Genomic DNA, 23,451 nt, shown 5'->3' on the forward strand with positions numbered 1-23,451 from the left:
TTTTTTTTTTTTTTTTTTTATGAAATAAGGTTTAAAGAGCCGGGCTTTAAGGCTACACAGAAAGAATAGCTCAAGTTTTTAAGAGCTGCGGATCAGACTCCGACTGCTGCGATCCTTCGTGAAAGGACGGCGCGGTACGCGGCGCCGCGAGGCCGCCCGGGTCGGACGGCGCAGCTCGGGGAGGCCGCGGCCGGCTGGACCCGCCTCTGGGCACAGGCGCCGCCGGGCAACGGCCAGCGCCGGCAGGTCTCACGCTAGGCCCCGCCCCAGCCCGGCCCGCGCCCGTTGCCGGTAGCTGACGTCGCGGCGCCGTCACAGCGAGAGGGGCGGGGCTTCTCGGGCGCCCTGTTCGAAGGGGGGCCGGTGGCGGCGCGCGAGATGGAAGGCGGGAAGGGGGCGGTTGCCGCCGAGGTGGGCGCGCGCGCGTCCGTGGAGGGGGGGGGGCGGTTGGCGCTGAGGCGGGCGCGTGGGGGGGGGGGGCAGTTGGCGCGGAGGCGGGCGCGCGGGGCGGGGGCGAGGGGGCGGTTGGCGCTGAGGCCGGTGGTGCCCGGTGCCGGGCTCACGCTCAGTCCGCGTACCCGCAGGCGGCGGGCGATGCCGGGCAGAGGCCGGGCCCGGCCCGCTTCCCGTTCCCCTACACGCCCTACCTCATCCAGGAGCGGTTCATGGCCGCGCTGTACAGCGCTTTGGAGGCCGGCCAGGTCGGGATCTTCGAGAGCCCCACGGGCACGGTGAGCCAGTGCGGCAGGGCCGCGCCTGCCGGCGTTAGGGAGGGCGGTACGGTGTCAGGGAGCCGGTCCCGGGCGGGCAGTCGCGTGGGGGGCGGAGGGCGGCCCTGCCTGGGGTGGGGGTGCAGGGGCGGCGGTGCCTGGGGCTCGGCTGCCTCACAGACAGTGAGCCCATGGTTCTGGCTTGGAGGCCTGTTGGCCCTCTGTGTAGCGCTTGTGGCAGGACTGTGCTGGCACTGGTGTCAACAGCCTGCCCCAGGCAGGTGCAAGGGGAAAAGCAGAAAGAAACCATTTACGAGGGAAATGATGAATAATGAAATGTAAAATCTCCTGTATCTGTGCACATAGTCTTGGCTTGGTCCTGCTAAGCTGGAACTGTCACCACATGCATCCCTTCTTTGGAGGAGCACGCGGTGTGATTGTTAGTGACACCAATGCTTCAGCTATGTGTGGCTTGTCTTGTTTTTTTTTTTTTTAATGACAGGGAAAGTCTTTAAGTCTTATCTGCGGAGCCCTCTCCTGGCTTAGAGACTTTGAGGAGAAAAAGAAACAGGAGGAGGCCCGTCTTCTAGCACTTGAGCACAATGGACAGGAGGAGAAAAAGCTGCTGACTTCGGATGAGTCCCTTCAGAAAGGGACTTTGGATGAGTCTGGGCGTCCAGATAGCAAATGCTCAGCCAAGGAACCAGACTGGATTACTGCGTTTATACAGAAGAAAGAAGAACAGGATATGGTGGACAGACTAAAGGTTGAGAAATGCCCTTTTGTAGAGAAAAGGGGAAACAGCAAGGTGCAAGGATCAGAATGGGCGATACCACAGGTGGTAACTGGAGAAATAAGTGATGCAGTCTTTGATGGTGGTGGTCCTGTTTCAAAGGACTTAGTTTCAGTTAAAAAGGATGAAGCATTGCTGTGTGGATGGCATAAGACAGGAAATTACGTTGCTTAGTAATGTGTAATAGGCATGCAATCAGGGAGAAAGGGATTGATGTGAATGGGAATTTTGATTCAGAGTGTTTTTTTTTCTTTTTTGTAACTCTAGGGCACTGAGAAGTATTTATACCTGAGTTTTAGGATTACACCCATTTCATCTTTCCTTCACTTTCCCTTTATTTTAGGAAGAGCAGATCAGGAGGAAAAAGCGAGAAGATCGTCTTGAGAAAATTCGCCACAATGTGCAGTTAAAATATGCAGCAAAGAGAAAAGTGAGTTGTCCTACAAAGCTTAGAAGTTTGTGCATTGGTTATATCAAGTCTTTTTCATTCTTGCATACACAACTTGACTCGAAAATTTCCAAATGATATCAGGTGAGCTCCCCATATGCTTGGGGAGCTTTTTGTGTTAAATTGCTGAATTGGCCATTCCAAATTTCTGGTTGGATTCCTTTTTATAAAGTACAGGTATGAAAAATAATTTGTGTATAGAGAATTTGTTGTGACAACACTTGTGTATTTAGATGGAGAGAGGAAATATTTTGATAGCTTTCCATCCCTTTGCTTTTATTTCAAAAGTTTTGATACTTAAGTTTCTTTGAAAGCTGAGTGTTCAAAAGCTCTCATGAGCATACATGAACACTGATTGTGTATAACCAGAATAAAATCTGTAGAGCTGGGGTTAAATTTAAGATCATGTATGTATTTTCATCCATTTAGGTGGATTAACTGGTTGCAACACTCTTGACTCTAAGAACTTTTTGATGATATGAGTCAAACTTCTCAGAAATATCCACGTTAGGTCCCCAAACAGGCAGACTTATTAGGCTGTCAGGCTATTAGTTTGTAGTGTGTTCCATCTGAAGTGCTGACTTCAGTTTTGATCAAATCCTGTCAAAAGGGTATAGCAGAGATGGCAAAGGTTCAAAGATAAATGATAAATAAAAAACCAAATGGAACAAAGAACTTCTGTCTTTTAAAAGAGAATGAGAAGCATGATAAAAGGAGAGGAAGCAGATGAGAGAAATAGAATAGAGACTTGAAAAAAACAAATGATTCATCTGCTCTGTAGTGCTTGCTAACTGCCTTTCTTCATAATAACATGCTAAAGGAACGGTCCCTGAAGTTGGAAGATACTGTTTTCAGATTGACAAAAGTACTCTTCTTTAACAGAACATAATTAATCATCAAAATTGTTCTTCAGCAGTATAATAGAATTTTCGTAGAGGGGTAGTTCTCTGTTAGAATAAAAAACACAGAATTAGGAAGTGAACCAGTGAGAGAAATCTTGTGCTCCTTAATTTAAAACAATTATTGAATTTATCCTAACCTTAACTGTAGACAGATGATTTCATTATGTCCTTATAGGTTTACTTGGTTAGGCTTTTTTTACATACTATTTTTCCTCAGTCAATCATCTTTTGTTGGCTTCTTCAAGGAATTGGGTACTAGATTATGTGCCTGTTATTGTTTCATGAGTTAGGAGTTTGGTGGGCCTTTTGCATAGATATACTTGTTTCCCCCCCTTTTTTTTCCCTCCTTTCTTATGTGTCTATGTGGGCAAATTTTGGCTAGTGATATCAGTTGTGTTCTGTGCAGTTGAATAGCTTGATGCATTTTTTTGTCCTATTGGAGATTTGCCCACCAGACCATTCCCTGTGTTATGGATGAGGAACTGTGCGGTCTTCTGACCTGTCCATTGTATAAAGTGATGTCAGTGCTACCTCTTACTCTGAATGACAAATAATGTGGTCATGTGTTCCTTTCAGAGATCTGAGGAGGATGAGACAAAGCGCCTTCTTCATCTCAGCAGGGAAATTCTTCTGGAGGGAGGGGGAACAGATGTTCTAGAGCAGCTGGATCACAACGAGGAGGAATTGATTCTTGCTGAATATGAGAGTGATGAGGAGAAGAAAGTGTTATCTGGGTAAGAACAGGGACTTGAGGGAGTTCCATACCAATACAGTGCTTTCTGTATTGTGCTTGATTTCCCTTAATTATAGGGTTCCTAGGTGTGGTTACTTCCTTGGGTGCTTCTCTGGGATTCTTTTACTGAGTATTTGTCTTCCTGTCTCTAAAGTTGGCTCTGTATTTTGCAAATCTGGAGTTTCTTCTTTGTTTGATCTGTGGAAGGTAGACTTTTGTTGTAGTGCGTGCAAATGGGTGAATTCCAAAGGCTTTTGTTAGGCTGGATCTGTCTTGTGTTGACAGCACAGGGACCTGAAGTGTCACTGAGATAGTGCATCTTTCTTAAAATGCATAGCAATGTCCTCTCTTCACCCAGCCTTGGGTCCCCAAAGAAGCCTTCTGGCTGCTGAGTAAATAACTTGAGATCAAATTTCTTACATTAGAAAAACAAAATGCTCCTCAGGGCATCAGAGGAAGATCCTGCAGATTAGCTTTGACATCTTTTGGTATTCTAAAGGGAGAGATGTTCATGTTTCTAAAGACTGTGCTTCGACATAAAGAAACATGTGCACACTTTTCTCTCTTGTATGTGATTGTTCTTTTTGCTTTATGCAGAAATCCAGAAGCCATATTTTACCAAGAAAAGTCAAATACATTTAAAATACAAATTTGCTAATTAGTATCATTATCTAGACAGATCCTCTTGCCTTAAATTGCAGAACACTTAAACTACATATAAATGAAGTAGTTATTAAACATTAAACTATTTTTGCCTCTGAGGAATTGTATGGCAACTAAACATCTTCCAGAAGCTTATCTTTATGCAATAGCTTAAGGGTGGTATGTTGTCTCTAAGGGAAAAAACAATAAATAAATAAATAAACACACCAAAGAATAGTATAACACTGATTAGCTCATGCTGGGGGCTCAGGAGCACCATTTTTTTTAAATAAAAGTCTTGAAGTTACTAAACACACAGCCCTACAGACATTTTTATTTTTAAAGAACAAGGCTTGACTTGATCGTGCATACTTGCACTATTAGTATAAGCTCAATTTTTTTTTTAACTCCTGAGTTAAGATCTGAGGTTGTTCTTGAGATGATACAGCCATCTCTTTTGAGATTGCTATCTTGTGGTAGATCAGCATTTTATACCAACTCTCAGTGACCTGATGAAAGGAAACTTTGGGCTTTTCTTTCTTTTCCTAGGCTGGAGGAAGATGATGATGATGTGGAAGAGGAGCATGTCACTAAGGTGAGATGAGGAGGGCAGACAGTGGCAAACAGAACAGTGTATCAGTATATGTGTGAGCAGCAACCAACTATAGCAGAGAACTAGTAACCAACAACTACCAAGTTTGTCGATAATAGCAACCAATACTGCTGTCATTATCTCCTTTTAAACTGCACTGGCTGCCTAAGCAGCTTACTCTGCTGAAAGTTTGTTATGACTTTGCTGTAAAAGCACAATGCTAGAATTATTATTTCTTCTTATTACTCTCCAGTAGTGACTCCCTGTTATCATAGGGACTCTGGAAAATTCAGCTGAAACAAAGGCCAGATGCACAGAAGTTAACAGGAAGGATAGGCCTGATGATCTCAACAGTTGTAAGGTGACACACAGACATATGCCTTCCCTTGTGTTTGTGAAGGCTTGAGGAAGGTATCCTGGTTGAGGCACTTGCCTTCCTCCTTGCAGGATTGGTTGTAGGTAGGGGATTTGGCTTCCATGTTCTTCATGTTCTTATCTTTCCTCCATTTTTCCTCACTGCAGATTTACTACTGTAGCCGCACCCACTCGCAGCTGTCTCAGTTTGTGCATGAGGTGCAGAAAAGTCCTTTTGGCAAAGACACACGTATGGTCTCCTTGGGATCCAGGCAGGTATGTGGTATGTTTACAAGGGAACCAAGCGTGCACCTTAACTTCATATAAGAGTTTGCCAGGAATTGTGTGGCTGTAACAATTCACAAGACATCTCAGGGGTTGTCTGAATCTCCCACTGAAAACTAAAGCACTGGTAAGTCATGACACAGATCTGGGTGATGTGCATTCTTTGAGCTGTGTTTTTGCCATTTATCCTTTGACATAAATTCAAGAGTCTGTCTTCCCTCTGATATGGAAGATTATAGATTTCTGAATCTCTGGGAAGGTGCTTTGTTCTTTCTCTTAGTATATTGCTTCTGTGAGCATCTGTTAGAAGCTGTTGGGTAGCAGTGAACAGTCTCAGGGCACCTTTTCTAATTTTCCTCTTTGTTAATTTTTTAATGGGGTTTGAGCATATTTGTAGCAGCTAATACATGGTATCTGACCCATAGACTTTTCTATTTTGAAATCTAGTCTTAGATTCCTTTAGAGAAATCTTTTATTTTGCAGCAAAGGGAACATGCAGGGCACTCTCTTTTAAATAACCACCTACTGCTTCCTCTCTTTGCATGTCTAAGAACCTGTGTGTGAATGAGGAGGTGCGCCGCTTGGGGGCTCTCCAACTCATCAATGACCGCTGTATGGAGATGCAGAAGAACAAACACGGTACGAGCACTTTCAGCCTGGGAAAGCAAATCACTGAAAAAGCTGGTATGCATTAGAGTCTGGAGACAGTGCTCTCTGCCAGTCAGTTTTAGCAAGAGAGTCGCAGGTTCGCAGGTGCTTGAAAAAGGTAGGTTGGAGAAGCAGAGCTAGAGGTCATTAGTTCTTTTACTTTTCTTGTCCTTCCAGGCTAGAAGAAATCCTCTGAGACTTGTATATTTTTGGAGAGTCTTGTCAGTCAGGATTTCTGCAGTGGAAGTTGTCTCTGCAACTTAGTACTAGAAATATGAGAAAATGTCACATGGCTAAATCTAACTGGCAGGAGCAGCGACCACTGTAGGGATGGGGATGTCACTGCTGGATGCTCTTTAAATAGATGATAGGTAAAAAGAACATGGAAAAATGTGCTTTGAAATCCATGAGGTTCAGCTGTAAGGATTCAAAGTAGCTGTTTTAGGTTATTTTGTATGTTGGTGATGACTTTCTTTTGATTTCTGCTGTCAGAAAAGAAAAGTGATGGAGAGGAGATGGAGGGGAAGAAAAGACGTATGAGTCGCACTGTATGCCCATTTTACTCCTATGAGCAAATGCAGTTTCTCCGTGATGAAGTTCTAGTGGAGGTGAAAGATATTGAGCAGTTGGTGGCTTTGGGAAAGGAGACAAAAGCTTGCCCATACTATGGGAGTCGATATGCTATTCCTGCTGCTCAGGTAAGGTATATTGTTTAGGGGTATTAGTGCCAGGGTCTCAAAGACTAAACCAATTTCCTGCACCCACCAGTACTATGTTACCCGGTGTTCTGGGTGTTTGTAAGCAGTCTGAATGTTTGTCAGCTCTAGTTTTGCTGAGAAAGCACAGGAAGAAAAGAATACCCATTTGGAGCTAGTAAGGAGGCTGTAAGTCGGTAATGATTCAAGCATTCTGAAGTACCTGAATGGCTCAATAATTGTGAAGCAATACTGGTGCATGGGTATAATGTTAGCACTTACCACTACTCTTCCTCCTTGCTTGGTTCTCTGTCAGAAGACATCCTTTCAGGGCTTCAAAGGAGATTAGGAATGTAACCTGCTTTTGTACTGCTGGGCTTTTCTTACTGTTATTATTTGAGGATAGAACAAGATTCCTGTCCCTGTATAGTTATAGTATAGTCATTTCCATTCAGCTCACCTCCCAGTGCTTCTTTCCAAACACATGCCCCTGTCTCTTCTCTTCTCTTTTTCTCACCTAAAATAAGAGCAAATAACTTGTCTGGCTTCTGCAGGACCATCTGCTGTGGGCTTTTAATGGTGGTTGGTGAGTGCTCTGTGTCTGTAAGGATAGGAGTGGGAGTCAGGGTACTGTGCACTTCTCCTGCAGCTGGTGGTGCTGCCCTATCAGATGCTCTTGCATGAGGCCACCAGGAGTGCTGCTGGGGTCAGTCTAAAGGACCAGGTTGTAATCATTGACGAGGCCCACAACCTCATAGACACCATCACTTGTATCCACAGCGCAGAGGTCAGTGGTGCTCAGGTGAGTCATGTCCTGGTCTGTTAACCATGGCTGAGCTCTAAATCTGGCAGAGTGCTCTTTCTTGGCTCCTCTGTAATGCCAGGTCCTTGCTTTGTTCTTGTAGCTGTGCTGTGCCCACTCCCAGCTGCTGCAGTACATGGAACGATACAGGTGAGGAGCTCAAATGAAAGCCCAAGAACAGTGGCAGGCAGCGTGGATGCCACAGCTTATGTCTCGTATCTGCAGGGCCTTTCTTGCTTTTTCCCCGGTGGAAGGTTATTTGCATTAATACTCTTGCAGATGAAGAGCTGCTGGCTTCATTATCTCTGTCTAGAACCCATCTTAAGTGAGACTCCTGGGGCTGGTATTAAGCAGTGAAAAGGGGGATATCTTGGGGATTCTGGCTTTCCCTTATCCTCTCAGTTGCTTTCCCAATATCTCCTCCTAATCGCTCCTGCTTTGTGATACGCAGCTTCAAAAGCTCCAGTCTTTCATGTGTCTTGTAGTCCTTAGCCTTTCATGTGCTGACTGAACTCTGAGGAGGAGGAAGCTGTATGTGGTTTTTGGCTCTGGTCGAATCTTGCATCTTGTCATCCCTTCAGCAACTGATTGTTGTGATCACTGCTAATACCTTTGAATATGTGCAGCATTATCACAACATGGACTTGGGGCATCACTGCTGTTTATAATAGGCAAACTATAATTAGTATGTAAGGAGAGAGATAACGGTAGGAACAGTGAAGTGCCCGGGCTGCAGGGGTGAATGCTCTGGGTTGACTTCAGGGAGGATATTCAGGGGTCTGTGCCCTGTCACAAATAGGGAGAGTGAACCTAGGAGAAGCCATTCTTGGTTCCTGTCTCCCTAAAACAAAGGAGAGTTCAGATGATTGTCTCTGCAGTTTATTCCTGAAGATGTTTTAGGATCTAATACCTGTCTGTTATTTCATAGGAAACGTCTAAAGGCAAAGAACCTGATGTACATTAAACAGATCCTGTATTTGCTGCAGCAGTTTGTGGCTGTACTAGGAGGTAAGAAAATGTTCTGTCTCTGGATATGTTTAGACTGTGAGGCAGTTGGTGCTTCCTTGGAGTACTGTGTCCCTCTTCCTTTTCTACAGAGGTGGAAAGGAGTTGTTGCTCATGTATAGGCTTGGACACTAGTAATTTCTTTACTTGGTCTGTTTTGTACCGTGGTGATGTGGACTAGTTTCTGCCTGAACCCCTCTTGTTTAATAAGCTAAGGAGCAGCAGATGATGGTGTAAGTTGTTAATGAGGCAGTTTCCTTCTCTTTCTGTGCAGTTCTCAGATGTGATTTGAGTGGAGGGGCGCTGCAGCGCTAAGTGAGGAAGATGGCAGACGTGACAGTGATCAGGGCACAAAAATGGCACAGAATAAATCTGAATCATCAGGTGGCAAAGTCTCTGGGTACGGCAGGCAATCCTCTGCAGAGGGAATCTTTCTTGAGTGAAGTTTTTCCTTTGTGGAAAAAATAATACTTTGCTGTAATCTTTAAATCCACAAACATTCACAGAATTTCTTTCCTGTAATGCCTTGAGGAGAGCCTGTTTTTCATAAAGAACTTCCTCCTCATCGAGGGGAAATGCAGCTGTCTGGGGCAGGGGCTTGTTGGTGCTCTCTTCCCTTCTCTCAAATGCACGACTTCTTTTCCTCCTTTGTTTCTGCCAGTCTTCTCTTCCCCACACCCAACTAAGTGCTTTCATGAGAAAATGCAGCCTGTGTACAGCTTCATGATTGAGGCTGCAGAAATGAGATGTTAGGTGGGTGTTAGATGCTAGGACATAAAACACAGTGAGTGGCAGCAGTTAATATTGTTCTGTCTGTCAAGTGTCTGGGTGCAGAGCTGTCCTCAGGCTTTCTCTTCTTCCCAATCACCTGCAAGCATAGGCACATCCTAGCTCCCTGGTGCTGCACTGAGGAGGGGTGAGGGATGTACTGCAGTCTCTGTCCCTTAATCTTTGCAGCATGATGACTATGTAGTTGTGAGCGTTTGTATGCACCCACCCTACCTGCTGCCTCCTGCTACAGAAAGAATGTAGGTAGCATTTCTTAGGATGCAACAGAACACTTGTCCTACACTTTAGGGCTAACTTACAGGAGAAAGAAAAGCAAACTGAGCAGGGGCTGATGTTTTGCCTATACAGCTACTTTTTCCAGATGTATAGTTAATTCCTGTTTCTGTGCTGGCACAATGCAACTTTCAGATCATTTAATCTCTTGCTTAATTCTAAAACAGATCCGCTGTAAGCTTTCCTTCAATTGATTTTGTATTTTACAGGTAATGTGAACCAAAATCCTAACTCTCAGACAATTTCCCAAACAGGTAAGACTGGAGTTAACACCTGGGGTGTTTGGCTATCAGGTAGGAACATGGGTGTTGGGCACTAAGGAGCTGCAGACCCAGCAGCTAATTCCGTATTTTTTCCCCCCTCTCTTTCAGGGATAGTGCTAAAATCCATCAATGACTTTCTGTTTCAGAGCCAGATTGACAATATCAACCTCTTCAAGGTAGTGCAAATGTTTTCTTCAGCTAGGGTGCAGGTGGTTAGTTGCTTGGGGTTATCAGGATGCCTATGTGTGAGCTGGAAGTAGAGTGTAGGTCCACATGGCAGGATTTGCTTTCTGGCAGGGATCTGCTTGCTTTCTGGCAGCTTCTCTCTACTTTCCCAATGTTTAGATCTTCTCCTGCTGTCTGGATAACAGCCCATGAAAGCTGAGTGGAAGGCCTTGGGGTAGGGGGAAGCAACCGATTAAACATATATCAGTGCAGGGACTGTCTGCAGGCAAAGCAAGACTGTAAAGGTAGAGGGTGAGGGAACTGGACCACTCTAGTAGCCCAGTCCTCAAACCTCCAAACATCGTATCTTAACATAAAGTGTTTCTAATCCAGAAGCAGTGCACTTGTAATAAAAGGTGGTTTGGGTGGGAACACTCACAAAGAGCCTGGCACCTGTCCCCAAGAGCTCAGCAAGAACAGCAAGTGATATCCCATGCAGATCAAAGATCAAGGGCAGCAGGATCAGAGAAGGGATGCTGAAAGCCAATTATTTTTTTTTCTCTTCCTCCAACAGGTTCAGCGTTACTGTGAGAAGAGCCTCATCAGTAGGAAGGTACTGCTCCTTTGGCTTTGTAGTCAGTGTAGTGTTCAAATGCAGTGGAAGATGCAGCAGCTGGGGTGGGAGTCTGTCTTCTCCACCCTACTTTGCAAACAAAATGGTTCCTGCAAAATCCACTCTATGTCACCTTTTGCTTCTACTGCAGAGAAGCACACATCATGTTAGTATTGCAGTGGGTACTGATTCTGTGCTGCTTGGCCTCAAACCTGCCAGCCCAGTAGACCTCATGGCATTGGAGGAACAAGCATCAGAGACTTAGTCTGGTTTTAATTTAATGCTGGGAGGAAAGTAAGGCTGGGAGGCCTGGGCTGTGTTCACAGACTGATTTGACTGCTTTGTGAACACCTATCAGGGAACTTTATCTCTGTGGCAGGCTAGCAAACTTGTTTTTATTCTCTGCAACTCCTGCTGCTTGATAGTATTTCTGACTTGGCTTGGCAGCTTTTTGGGTTTGTGGAACGATACGGAGCCCCCACAGTTGTGAAGACCAGCAAGGAGAACCAGAAGTTGGCTGGTTTGCAGAACTTTCTTCTGAGCCTCCAGCAGGGATCTGATAAAGAGGGTGAGTTTTGACAGCCTTCACTTGTGCATTTGTGGACAGATTAAGGATGTGGAAAGTGGGAAGGCAGATCTGAAAAATGTGAGAGGCTGCAGAAGCTGCCCTACGTAGTTTTTGTAAAATAGATTTGACTAGATGACTTAGGCAGCTATATTTATTTGACTAGAAGATCTCCTGAGGTCCCTTCCAACCTGAATGATTATATGATTCTGTGTTTACACTGCACAAATTCAAGCTTTGCAGTGCTGTGACCAGCTGGCTCTTGGATCTGAGCTACTACAGGCACCTGCTTGGTGATACCAGCTATAAAAGCCAAATCTTCCTCTTCTTTTTCAGCAATAAAACAGGACTTGGGTTCCTTCCATCACTGGGTCTTTGTTCCCTACCTGCAAGTGTAGATCATGTATCATGTTCCTGAAAAGGGCTCATCTGTATGTAGTACTTAGTCCCTGCCTTTGAAAATGTGACCTGGGTTGCCTGCTTCTTCTCTCTTCTGGCCAGGTGTTCCTCAGAGCCATCCTGTGGAGGCTGAGAGCGACCAGCTCCAAACTGCCTCTCCGCTGATGCAGATTGAAGGATTTCTCTCTGCCCTGACGAATGCAAACCAAGATGGCCGAGTCATTCTCAACAGGCAAGGTACTGGAACAGAAGAACTGAGGAGAGGTGACATGACTTGTGAGCAGAGTGCTCACTGATGGTGATCCTGAGTCTGTGAGCATCTGCAGCCCTAACAATATGCTCCACAGGGTCTGTGGTTCAGGCTAGAGGCTCAGTGGATGTGAGGATTCTCATGAACCCAAAGGAAGTCTTTACAAGGGCATGGGGGCTAGGAATCAAAAATGGCAGAGAGCTCCTCCCACTCCGGATGTGGATTTTTGTCTTGCAACTTACTGCACCTTTACAGCTCTAGTAAGGTTAGGAAGCAGAAAGTAGCTTCTAGGTCAGTATTACCTGCCACTGCCACAGCAGTGTTTGAATACTGGTTTGAAAATCTGTAAGTCCTGGTTTTGAGGTGGGGATCTGCCTGAGTGCCCAAGGCAGGAGGGAATCCCAGACTGTGTGTTTCAGTTGCTTCCTGATCCTCTCTCTCCTTTCCCCAGGCACTGTTGGTCGGAGCAGCCTCAAATTCCTCTTGCTGAATCCAGCTGTACACTTTGCCAAGGTGGTGGAAGAGTGCCGAGCTGTGATCATTGCTGGGGGCACCATGCAGCCGGTGAGGGAATACAGATGCTACTTTAAGCAGCTCTAAAATCTTAGGAGGTCTCTGTCACTATCTGCAAACAAGCATGGAAAGGCAGCAGCTTGACCCTGATAGGACTTGCTTTTCTATCCACTTCCTATGGCATGTGTGCGGAAAAGACCTCTCTTACCTACCCTCTTACCTTTGTGCAGTTTTCCTGTATGAGGGGTCATGCTGCTTATCTGTGCAAAAGCTGTAGATGCAAGGCCAGGACTGCACTTGTCAGCCTGCTGGTCCTCAAGACTGTGTTACAGGCTGAAGCAGTTTCTTGAGCTGACAGCAGGCTGCGACTGGCTCTGACCTTCTAAAGGGACAAGGATCCCACAGGGACCATGCCATAGAGGATCTTTCAGAAAAATTGAGACTCCAGTGTTGCCATGGTGGTGGGATTTATTTCTTCAACTTACAGCCCTTCTCCTATTGCTTTGGAATATAGGGTTTAAGAGAGAGTATATCCTTGTACAGATGCTATGGGGTGTGGCAGATATTCCAGTTAGTTACATTTTTGCAGTTCAGCTATTCCTCTTTCTGAACAGGAATGCCCTGAAGTCTGGGCATCCATATCTATCCCTGAAGTCTCCTCTTTGCTCTTGTAGAAACAAGTGAGGGAAGGATGGTGCAAAGTGTATGGCCTCAGTGAAGTAGTGGTGGTCTTCTGGGAAGACCACTGTTCCAACTTTGAACCTTTCAGACTGCAGGCCAAGAGAGAGGATTGCAATTGCAATCCAAGATGTGCTCTGTACAGCGTTTAGTAGATCTGGTTATGGGCTCTTGGGCCTCGGGAGGTCTGAAATTGGAGTGTCATGGGCCAAGAGAGGATAGATTCTAGGCAGTGAACCTGCTCCACACTGAGGCCACAGCAAGGCCTAAGGGCTCTAGAAGAGCCACCTCTTCCTGCACTCAAGCTGCCTGTTCTGCTTGGGCCAGCTTGAAGGGCCACACTGGGCATTTGGCCTCGCCTCAGCAGCAGGGAGCAATGCCGGATGCAGAGAGTCCCCACTCCCTCAGGAGCAGACCGTGTCACTGACTGAGCTGTGCTCCTGCCTGAGCAGTGCTGAGCAGAGCCATGGGGGGGATGCAGCTGCTCCTCACCTGGTGCAGGTGCTAAGGCATGACTATCCACTGTTCCACAAGGCCACCAGGCTGGAGCAGTTGGAAAACACAAGGTCAGGGCTGGACAGCTGTGCCAGCCCTGTGCTTGGCAGTAGCTTCAGGCCAGAGCTGTGCTTGCAGGATTTCAACATCCCTTCCTCCTGTGTGCGCTGGTCTGCAGCATACCTAGGATACCTGGCTTGCATATCTATCCCCTTGATTTTTTTATTTTTTCCTCATCATGGGGCAGAGAGCCCATCTTCTCTGCTTCTGTCTGTGCCATCAACCCACTGTACTGAGCTGACCACCTTTCCAACACCGATGCTCAAGGTGGAGTGTCTCTTTGTATTCTAGTGCCCTAACTCTCCTTGGCTTGTGGGTCATAGGTGGCTGACTTCCGAGAACAGTTGCTGTCCTGTGCTGGTGTGGACCCTGCACGAATTGTGGAGTTCTCCTGCGGTGAGTGTGCTGGGGGCAGGGGGGTGCATGGGGGGCTCATAATTTTGCTGTGTGGGGCCCAAGTGTTACTGTGGATGTTTGGTGCTGTTTTGTCAGCACTTGCTAAGCAACATAGAAACAGTAGCAGCAAAGGGGTGCTAGTTCCTTTCCAATCTAGGCTTCAGCAGGCTCAGCCAGAATCAGCAGGCAGAGTGCCTTGCTTTCTTGCCAGGGGCTCACAGAGTAATTATAAGCAGCTGAGCACTGAGGGGCTTGTGCACTTTGGCTTAGCTTGCCAAACACGTACTTGTGTCACTGCACACAGATGAAGCTCTTCAGCTAGCTGGATTTGTGCACACAGCAGTGACACTGACTCCCCCTACTCATTTTTGTTTCCAGGTCATGTGATTCCTCCAGAAAACATTTTACCCATAATCCTCTGCAGTGGTCCTTCCAACCAGCAGCTAGAATTCACCTACCAGACAAGAGACCTGCCCCAAATGGTAAGTCTGCCCTTCGTTCTCTTTCTTAATATCTCTTTTTTTGCTTCACTTGCTGATGTTTCATAGGACACTTTGTGTTCTGTATTTGAAAGGCATACTGATCAAAAGCCGTGGGAGGGGCATTCTGTGGGATGTGGGGCAGGCATGTTGCCAAGTGATTGGGAAAAAACAGCAGCAAAAGGGATTTGGAGCTGCCTGCTCAGAGGCTCTGTCTGCTATTGCAGACTAGGGAGACTAGCATCTCCTATTTACCTATACCAAGATCCTGCGGTTGGTGTGTGCTGGCCATCCAAAATGGAGATCTCTGAGTGCTTCATGGCTTGAACAGGGCTCAGTGACAGTGGAACACGGAAGCACTGCAGAACGCAGCCCACTCAACTGAGAGGGGTAGCAGATGTTTCTGCAAAATTTTCTTCATTTCTCTGTTCTTTCGTAGGTGGGCCAGTAAGCACGTAACACTGGACACTGTCTGCTCTTGTCCCTGTCTCCATCAGGTGTTGAGAGCAAACTAGCACATCTGTTCCAGTGTGGCAATTCCTGTCCATTAGGCAACAGATATAATCATTCCTTCCCTCAGTGACCACTGCTTCACAACAGTAACGGACTGCAGCTTACAAGAGGCCAAACAGTGAATGGCTTTTTGGAGATTTCCAGCTTCCCTACAGAGCTCCCTTAGACTATGCACATCTCCCACATCTTTTCTTTCCCCAAGGCATGACTTAGGGAAGAAGTGTTCCTGGGACTGTGCACAGAATTGGAGCAGCATTAGCTGGAGCTCCTGTCAGCTGCAATCTGCTCTTGTCTGTCTTGCAGATGGATGAGACAGGCCGAATCCTTTGCAATGTGTGCAACGTGGTCCCAGGGGGTGTGGTGTGCTTCTTCCCTTCCTACGAGTATGAGAAGCAGGTGTACACGCACTGGGAAAAGACAGGGCTGCTTACCCGCTTGACAACTAAAAAGAAGGTAATTGTGCAGCCAGGGGCAGTTGGTACTTTAAATGGAGGTTTCAAAAGTCAAACAATTATCTGTGCATTACTGGCCTCTCTTGCTGAGCTGTTCTCGTATGATGCATGGCAGAGCAGAGCGGATGTTTATCTAGCCAATCCCTCCAGTAATGAATAAATGATACTTCCCAGGCAGCTGACCACTGAGGTGGGATCTAAATTAGATTAAATGCTGCTAGAGATTCTGTAAGTGCAGAGACTGCGTAGTGGCCATGGAGGGAGACAACCTTCCCTTTTTACAACCTGCAGGCTTGTTCCCCTGTGCCTGGAGGCATAGTGGTTAGGGTGTTCAGGCTGGGCTCTTAAAGGGATTTTATTTTTTCTCAAGCTCAGCTATGTATCCCTTGAACAAGAATAGCACAGCTTAGGGCTAGACAGAATTGTACTAATGATGTGCTGCAGTTCATAGGACAGATGGCTTTTTCCAGTGAAAGTGCAGAGTTGAGAATTGAAAAACCAGCATTCTGGTCTTGCATATGCCACAGGCTGCCTGTATGAACTTCTGCCTCTTCTGCAAGGTGGCAGCAGTGACCCCTGTGTATGTTGGGGGAGGGTTGTGAAAGATTAAATGGAGAGATCCCTGTAACCATGAAATCTTTGCAGTGACCGTCACAAGTGTTTGAAGGCTGCATATTGAAGTTTAGGCAGCCTGCTTGTCTTGGGCAGATCTTGGACTGTATGCCAGAAAAAAGAATTGCAAATGCTTATAGCTGTGACTTCTGTTAACCAGAAGCTCCATAACTTACCACATGGCTTAGGAGAGCAGAGTCGCAGATATTTCATAGCCTTGGTGCTGGCATTCTGGCATGTGGATCTCCCTGTTGGTTTTGTTGCTGGTAGCACCACAATTCAGCTTTTCTGTGTACTGGTGCAACTAATATTCATAGTGCTTTTCAAGTATGTTCTGTCAGGGTCCTAACGGTCTGGCTAGCATCTCCAAGGGCTTATGCTACATTCATGCAACTTGCTATACTTTTCAATACTGATTTGTTCTAGTTTGGCCTTTGCAGTCTCCAGCAAATGGAACATGCATTAGCAAAGCCTTTGGTAGAAGTGCAGTAAGTATGACTTCTAGCTGCGTACACACACGATCATACCATAGAAGAGGGAGGTTAAAGTCCTTCCTGAGGTGGCTGTGGTGAGATCATACTGAGATTATATATAAATTACACAAAGAGGATTAATTTAAATCAGAGGCTTAAATAGCTACTGTTTAATAAGTTAAATGGTTTTGGCTTACACTTGTACTTACCAGTTATTTTTTTTACTGAAAGACTGATTCCAGCTGGTAAAAACTCACAGTGCTTCTTGCTAACCAAAAGGAAACATGTTTCTTGGGTTCTTTATTGTTATAGATAAAACAGATGTTGCACCTCTTGTTTACTAGAGGGGGAAAAAAACTTGTGATTTTGGTCAAGATGCAGCACCTATCAAAAAGTAGCTCAGTTAACTGCAGAATTTTCAGTAAATTGAAATATTCAATATCAGGAAATTTTATTCAATGTATTTTTTTTAATATATATAGAAAGCTAATTGATTCACTAGGCAAGGGGAACTATTACCTGTAAATAGTTGGTGATTTAGCTTGATCTTTTCACTGTCCTCAAAGATCTTGCAGCCAGAGAGAGTCTCCTCATCTGGCCCCTCTGTATCTTTATTCCTAGATGGAGGAGGTGGATCACACTTTCCTGCCTTCCAACACTCAGATGATTTTTAACTTTTTATAGAATTGGACAAGTCTGCCTAAGATGAAAGGGAATGGTGTTGCTGCTCCTTCCAGAGCCCAGTGGAAAGGTGTTAAGAGTGAACATGTAGTGCTTTTGTAGGGTGGAGGGGAAAAGTGCTGGTTAGGTCATTTTTCTCAGGCAGTGTGTCCTTCCCCCGTCTTACTACGGTGCAGTTTTTAACAGCATGGGATTAAAATAATTTGTTTTCTTTGGTATGTTAGCTTCCTGTTGCTGCAACTAACACATTGTATCTTTGACAGATCTTTCAGGAGCCTAAGAAAGCCAACCAGGTGGAACAGGTGCTGGTGGAATATGCCAAGTGCATAAAGGTAGGCAGAAGTAGCAGTCTGCTGAGAGTGAAGTATCCTAGCTCTGTAGAGGAGTGTTGCTGAAGAGGGCATTGTAGCTTTTAACAAGGAAACAAGTGTTTAACAAGAAAAGAGGGCTCTCACGCAGGTATGCCCAGTGTTTCTGAAGCACAGAATTCTTCCCAACTCTGGTTTAATGGGTTGGTTCCTCTCCTGCAGCGCTGCAGCCATGTGGGAGGCCAGATGACAGGAGCTCTGCTGTTTTCTGTAGTTGGAGGGAAAATGAGTGAAGGGATCAACTTCTCTGATGACCTGGGAAGGTAAGATGGCTGCTTTAAGGTGGGCACGCAGCTTGTGGTGCTGTGACTCTGAGCAGGATGCATGGGTCAGTCCTTGCATAGATAGAAAACTCTGGGGAGCTCATGACTTTGGCTGAGGCTTAAACTAATGGGACCAAGCCTGCTGCGTGGTGTAAAACTCCTGATTAGTAACTTATCCAGAGTACTTTTTACGAGGGTAATGCAGTTAGGCTTTCTGTGCTAGATAATTCCTTGTTCTGGCACCCTGAATCCCTCTGCAGCTTTCAGTTCAGTATGTGCTTGTCAAACTGCTGTGCTTTATTGCTGCCTTTGGTCTTCAGGGCTGGCTGTCTTTCAGGGGTGCAATGACCTCTCTAATTTATCTGGCTGTCGACAAAATGCTCTAGCATGAGACAATAATAATAATGTACTCTTCCCTTGCAGGTGTGTGATTATGGTAGGCATGCCTTACCCCAACATTAAAGCTCCAGAGCTCCAGGAAAAAATGACTTGGCTTGACAAAACAATGGTAACAGGGAGACTTAGAGCTCTGTTTATTTCACTTTTGCGTGTTGAGGATAAAAGTATATGCCTCAATTCTTCATTAAAGAGGCCTCCCTAGTTTGATTTACAGCTGCCTCATTTTCAGTGTTTTTCTCTTCCAGCCCAGAGCTGCTGGCCAGGCACCTAGCAGAGTGCTGATTGAAAACCTGTGTATGAAGGCAGTAAACCAGTCGATAGGTAATTCATCCTTCCTTGGGCAGGCTTAGGGAGGGGGGATACAAAATGCAACTGCACTGGGGTAGGAGGGCAAGGAAAAAGAAAGCGTTACTCAACCACTCTATGTATAAAAGATGGGAAACATAAATATGCTTGCCTGTTTCATGTGTTTGCACACTCTACAGGGAGAGCCATTCGCCATCAGAAGGACTTTGCAAGCATCCTGCTCCTGGATCACAGGTATGCACGCCCTGCCATCTTTAATAAGTTGCCACAGTGGATCAAGGAGAGAACCCAGGTTAAAGCTGCCTTTGGATCAGCATTTGCAGAATTAAGAAAGGTCAGAACTTGTATCTTACGTACTGCTATGGAAACTCTTTCCCCTGTACTAATTTGTACTTGCCCAAACCCTCACACTGGCTCTTAAGTGTAAGGCCAGGAACAAACTGTCAGGTTTCTTCTGTTCTTAGTTCCATCGAGGGAAGTTGGACACTTCGTGATGGAGACCAGAAGACTGATCTGTAGGTCTGCTCTGTGTGAGCTACTGCTTCTGAAAAACAGCTGGCTGCTGCTCTTCTGTATCAAAGAAAGATTTTGGGAATCTTCTCTTGCCTCCTTTGTGGATGGTTTTTGTTCAGTATCTGGGCACTGTGCTGGTGAGACCTGCACCTTCAGCATCATAACCAGGAGGGAAACTAGTTGTAGCCCTGACACTAGTGAAAGCAGCAGCAGACAGATTTGTTTATAATTGTTCAAGTTTTATTTAAATTGATTAAATATTTTCAACCCAGACACTTAAGTATGGGGATATCATAATTATTTCAACTGAACACATCTGCTTTTTTCCTTCAACCACCAGGATTAGGGGGGGGGCTTGGTGATGAATGAAATTAAAGCTTTTCCACAGGAATTTTAGATAATAGGTTATTTAACTTGTGTCATGTTGGCTTAGAGTGAGACTAGCTGGGGGAACCATTTTTATCCCCTTCTCTCTACCTTGCTTCAAGCAGTTGATAAATTCAGGGCTTGGCTCCTCCTTTCAAAGGGAGTAAGGATATGGCTGCAATGCACTGCAGCACTTCTCTGATCATGCTTAATCATATAGTTATGATCTTATCTCTTTCTTACTGCACAGGTTTTTCAAGCTAGAAGGTAGCTTGCTGTGGAAAATGGTTGGTTACATTCTTTTTTAGTGCAACTGCCCTGAGGTTCTTTCCTAAGTCACAGGTCAGTGGTAGAGGGCAGTTATGCTATCCAACAGCCATTCCCAACACTTCCTGTCATCAGGAACAAGCCTGTTTACAGGAGCTGCTTTGTCTTCTTGCCTGTTTCAGCAGCTGGGTGCTACATCTTAAGGCTCTTCTCAGTGAAATAAGTACTTCTAATTAGACACAGAACTGGTACCCCCTGCATCTACAGAGCGTCTATCTCCCTTCTATGTTAATTAGTCCCCCAGAGAAAAAATGCTGCTTCTGTCTCTCCAGCACCGTCAGTGGGTAGTGAGCCTCCTCACTCTGCCAAACGCACTGCCTTAACCTCAGTGAAAGCAGCTGCTGGAATGATGGATGCCTTCTTATAACAGCCCCTGGCTTCAGGTGCTGTGGCATATGGTGCTGGTTTCTAAGGCTCACCTCAGCCTGAGATCAAAAGGGACAGCTGGGCCCTTTCTTAAGACACGCTTAATTGAGCACACTTCTCTTCTAGCAGAGTGAAGGCTATGAGGACCTGCTTCCTTGAGTTTTATTGCAATTTTTTCAGAAACCAATCAGCAGCAAAGAACTGCCATAAGCCAAGTACAAAGACAATTAAGGGTAGAGGCACCAGTAATTACACCCCCATAAAGGGGCAGATGGACATACACACATGCACACTCTTGAATATGAGCTGGGTGCTGAAGAATTCACACCCAGCAATAACCAAGCAAACAAGAGCTTCAGCAAGCAAACAGCATGGAGACAGATGAAGCAAAGGCTGTTTTTGCCTGCAAGAGATGCTCTTGCAGTCATCACCAATCACATTAAGAAAGACTGAAGGCCCCTTAAATTGGCAGAGATGCTAGTTCTGATCCTCTGAGCACAAGCCACCTCACTGCCCTGCAGCTATGGCAGGATTTATTGAGCCAGTCTGAGCAGCAGCAGCATTTGAGATGGAATGTATTATTGGGGGTGGGGAAGAGCAAACAGAGCAGAAGTAACACTCCTTGATAACTATATTCAGCAGTGGTTAGCTCCTGCTTTTCCAGGTCATCTTTAAGAAGAAATGACAGGGTCCCTCTGCCATGCCAGTGCCCATCCTCCAGGGGATATTTCCGTGGACTGGTCTGTCTCAGAGGTGCTTAGTTCAAGAGTCATGGGACTCATGCTGATAGATTATGCACAACTGATACCATCTATGACTCCCAGTCATCCTCATCTTCCTCACCCAGGGGCTGCTGTGGGGGTGGAAGGGGTGGTATCGAATCTGACATACGAGCAAAGGCACCAGCAGGACTTCCAGGAACTTCGGGATTTCCTGAGGCACCTGGCCCTTTCCCTGAAATACCTAGGAGGGAGGAAGAAAAGCAAGAGTGACACTTAGGGACTACAGAACAAGACAACTCAGTAATGGTGAGGGGGAAAAAACATCTCATAACACTGCTACCTCAGCTCCCAGGTGACCCAGACACACAGAGCTGTGACCCACCTTACATTCCACCACAGCACTGCACAAGAGCCCACTGAACTGAAGCTCCACCTGTGTAAGTCCATGCCCCCACCCCATCCTCCATCAGGCACTGAGGAGCAGCACTGGTCCTGAATAAACCAGGTATCTGCTCAGCACTTCATCTGTGACTCAGGCGCCTTGATGGACAACAGGCCCAGCCTCCAGGACTGATCAGTTCAAAAGGATGACGCTGTCCCTCCCTCACCCTGCAGGGCTTGCTCACTGGTAGTTTTCACAGTCCAGTTTCTGCCTTGGGTGCACAAACTCTAGAGTCTCCAGCCTATTTTGACTTGGAGATTCCCTTGATGTCCCTCTGTAAAGAGGCTCCCAGCCACCACATGACATGCTGGGCTGGGGCAGTGTCTGTTCCTAGTTCTAGGGCTACAGCTTACACCCAGGTGAAGGTGCCAGGAGGGCTCTTCTACCTCTTTGCTAGAGGGAAGAAGCAGCCCGCTCTACAAAATAGTACCTTTGCGCCTCAGCACCAGTTTGTTAAAGAGGTCTGACATCAAGTCTCCACCTTGTCCCGTAGCTCTCACTGAAACAAAGAAAGTATCATGAATCAGACCAGAAGAAAGAGTCAGTCTGAACCCACCACTAAGGGGAAAGTATTCTGCCATACTGCTTTCAGATTAAAGAATGAACTGTACCCTCCAATTTTGTACCGCATGGCTAACCTCTCCTCCCACTACAGGTCAGTCTCACTTTGGGAAACACCAGGCACTGCAGGGTAACAGCATCCTCTAGGGAAAGCCAAGTGTCAAGATTTGTCCAGGAGCAGGAAAGGGCTGGGCACTGTTTCTCTCATCCTGCCACACCAGTCAGTAACCCTAACCAGTTTACCTAGATCAAAGTGCTCAAACCACCTCAGCACTGAGGCCATCTTGACCCAGGGTTTCCCCCCAAACTCTCCTTTCAGCATCTGTTTCTATGCAGCACATATAAAACCTATAACTATGCCCTGAGACAGGATGAGTTTCCATCAGGAACACTCATGCCCTCCTGACAGATGGGGTTTAGCAAGTTGACAAAGCGTCATCCAAACAGGAGATGCTTAAGACCTTACATCAGCCTGTGAGAACAGACAACAGCTCTGTTCTGCACAGCCAGATGCTCTCAGGCCCTGGCTTGCCCATCTCCCTCCAGACATACCTCCCCAACCCAGGGGAGAGAGGAAGGCAGACTGTACAGGACAGCCTTGGCACCTTGTTCTTGTTCCTTCTGCTTCTTCTTCTCCAGCTTCCTCTCCTTAACGCTACGGAGGTTGGCCTTCCCAATGCCACCAGCCTGGCGGATGGACTCCAAGAGACTGGCACGCCCAGTAGAGGGGTTCACCACCTCCTTTGGGGCTCCCTGGACCAGAGCTGCAGGGACAGGAAGGACAGGCATCAGCAAGGGTTAGCATGTGAGCTACAGGACCAGCCAAATCCCCATGGAATGAGCTGTTCTAATAACCTGCCAGACTCTTCCTGGAGCTCAGAGCAGAGCACAGACACCTCCTTCAGTGATGGGCCTGCAGCAGCCCTGCCATGGGGGAAACTGAAGACCTGCACCTCCCAGGCAGGAAGGAGCAGCTTCTCCTACTGCAACTTCCCTGCTCTCCTGGAAAGCTGAAAAGCCACAGGAGGAAAGAACAGAAGAAGTGGGTCAAAGCCCAGGACTTCTGGCAGTAAAGCTATGGAGTTACCAAGCCCTTACCTGCAGGCACTGCCTTGCTGCTCTCCTCAGTCACGGGCCAGGCCGGTTCAGAGGGGGCTGCAGGCTGGAGCAGGGGTGGTGGGGGAGGCACAGTAGCTGGCACAACAGGAGGTGGCGGGGGAGGTGGCGGTGGAGGAGGTGGCAATAGTCCAGCATCTTGAAGGTCTGAAAGACAAAAGAAATTGCATATGAAGAGTCCCAGAGGACACTGCGCTGAGAGCTTCAGCTCAGAGCTCCACAGCTTTCAGCAGCAACAGATAACAATCCTCAGCACTCAAGATGTGCGGCAGAGCCCTCTCCTCCTGGGTAGACTTTCTTACAGCAGGCAGAGCCAAGGCAGGGCTTGCAATCTCACATCCCCAGCTGCGTCCCACTGGGCCTGCCACAACACAAGTCCCCACACACTGCTCTCCTTCCTCCCTAGCAGAGCAGCCCCTCAAGG

At 46.5% G+C, this 23,451-nt stretch overlaps 2 protein-coding genes across 5 annotated transcripts in view; one reads left to right on the plus strand and one right to left on the minus strand.

The window, feature by feature from the left end:
* Positions 1-378: 378 nt before the first annotated feature.
* DDX11 (DEAD/H-box helicase 11) lies at positions 379-19,340 on the plus strand. Its single transcript, XM_062566969.1, has 27 exons — positions 379-411; positions 585-731; positions 1,213-1,476; positions 1,847-1,933; positions 3,430-3,587; positions 4,778-4,823; positions 5,343-5,450; positions 6,011-6,098; positions 6,600-6,805; positions 7,452-7,604; positions 7,708-7,754; positions 8,533-8,612; positions 9,881-9,925; positions 10,043-10,110; positions 10,674-10,712; positions 11,160-11,280; positions 11,779-11,913; positions 12,378-12,490; positions 13,996-14,068; positions 14,447-14,550; positions 15,364-15,513; positions 17,542-17,610; positions 17,809-17,909; positions 18,333-18,417; positions 18,554-18,629; positions 18,794-18,948; positions 19,079-19,340. Exons 1-27 carry the CDS (start codon positions 379-381, stop codon positions 19,106-19,108), a joined length of 2,781 nt encoding a protein of 926 aa, XP_062422953.1. The 3' UTR covers positions 19,109-19,340.
* A 5-nt stretch (positions 19,341-19,345) lies between these two features.
* WASHC1 (WASH complex subunit 1) overlaps positions 19,346-23,451 on the minus strand; it is a 46,602-nt gene continuing 42,496 nt past the window's right edge. For all 4 annotated transcript variants that reach the window (XM_062590437.1, XM_062590447.1, XM_062590429.1 and 1 more), the window contains 4 exons: positions 23,010-23,174; positions 22,517-22,675; positions 21,781-21,849; positions 19,346-21,149 (listed from right to left, as the gene is read on the minus strand). In XM_062590437.1, the coding sequence (XP_062446421.1) occupies positions 20,998-21,149; positions 21,781-21,849; positions 22,517-22,675; positions 23,010-23,174 (545 nt within the window). In that variant the 3' untranslated portion in view covers positions 19,346-20,997. The remainder of the gene's footprint in view (positions 21,150-21,780; positions 21,850-22,516; positions 22,676-23,009; positions 23,175-23,451) is intronic.

Source organism: Rhea pennata, chromosome 1, assembly GCF_028389875.1.
Source record: "Rhea pennata isolate bPtePen1 chromosome 1, bPtePen1.pri, whole genome shotgun sequence".
Lineage (NCBI taxonomy): Eukaryota > Metazoa > Chordata > Aves > Rheiformes > Rheidae > Rhea > Rhea pennata.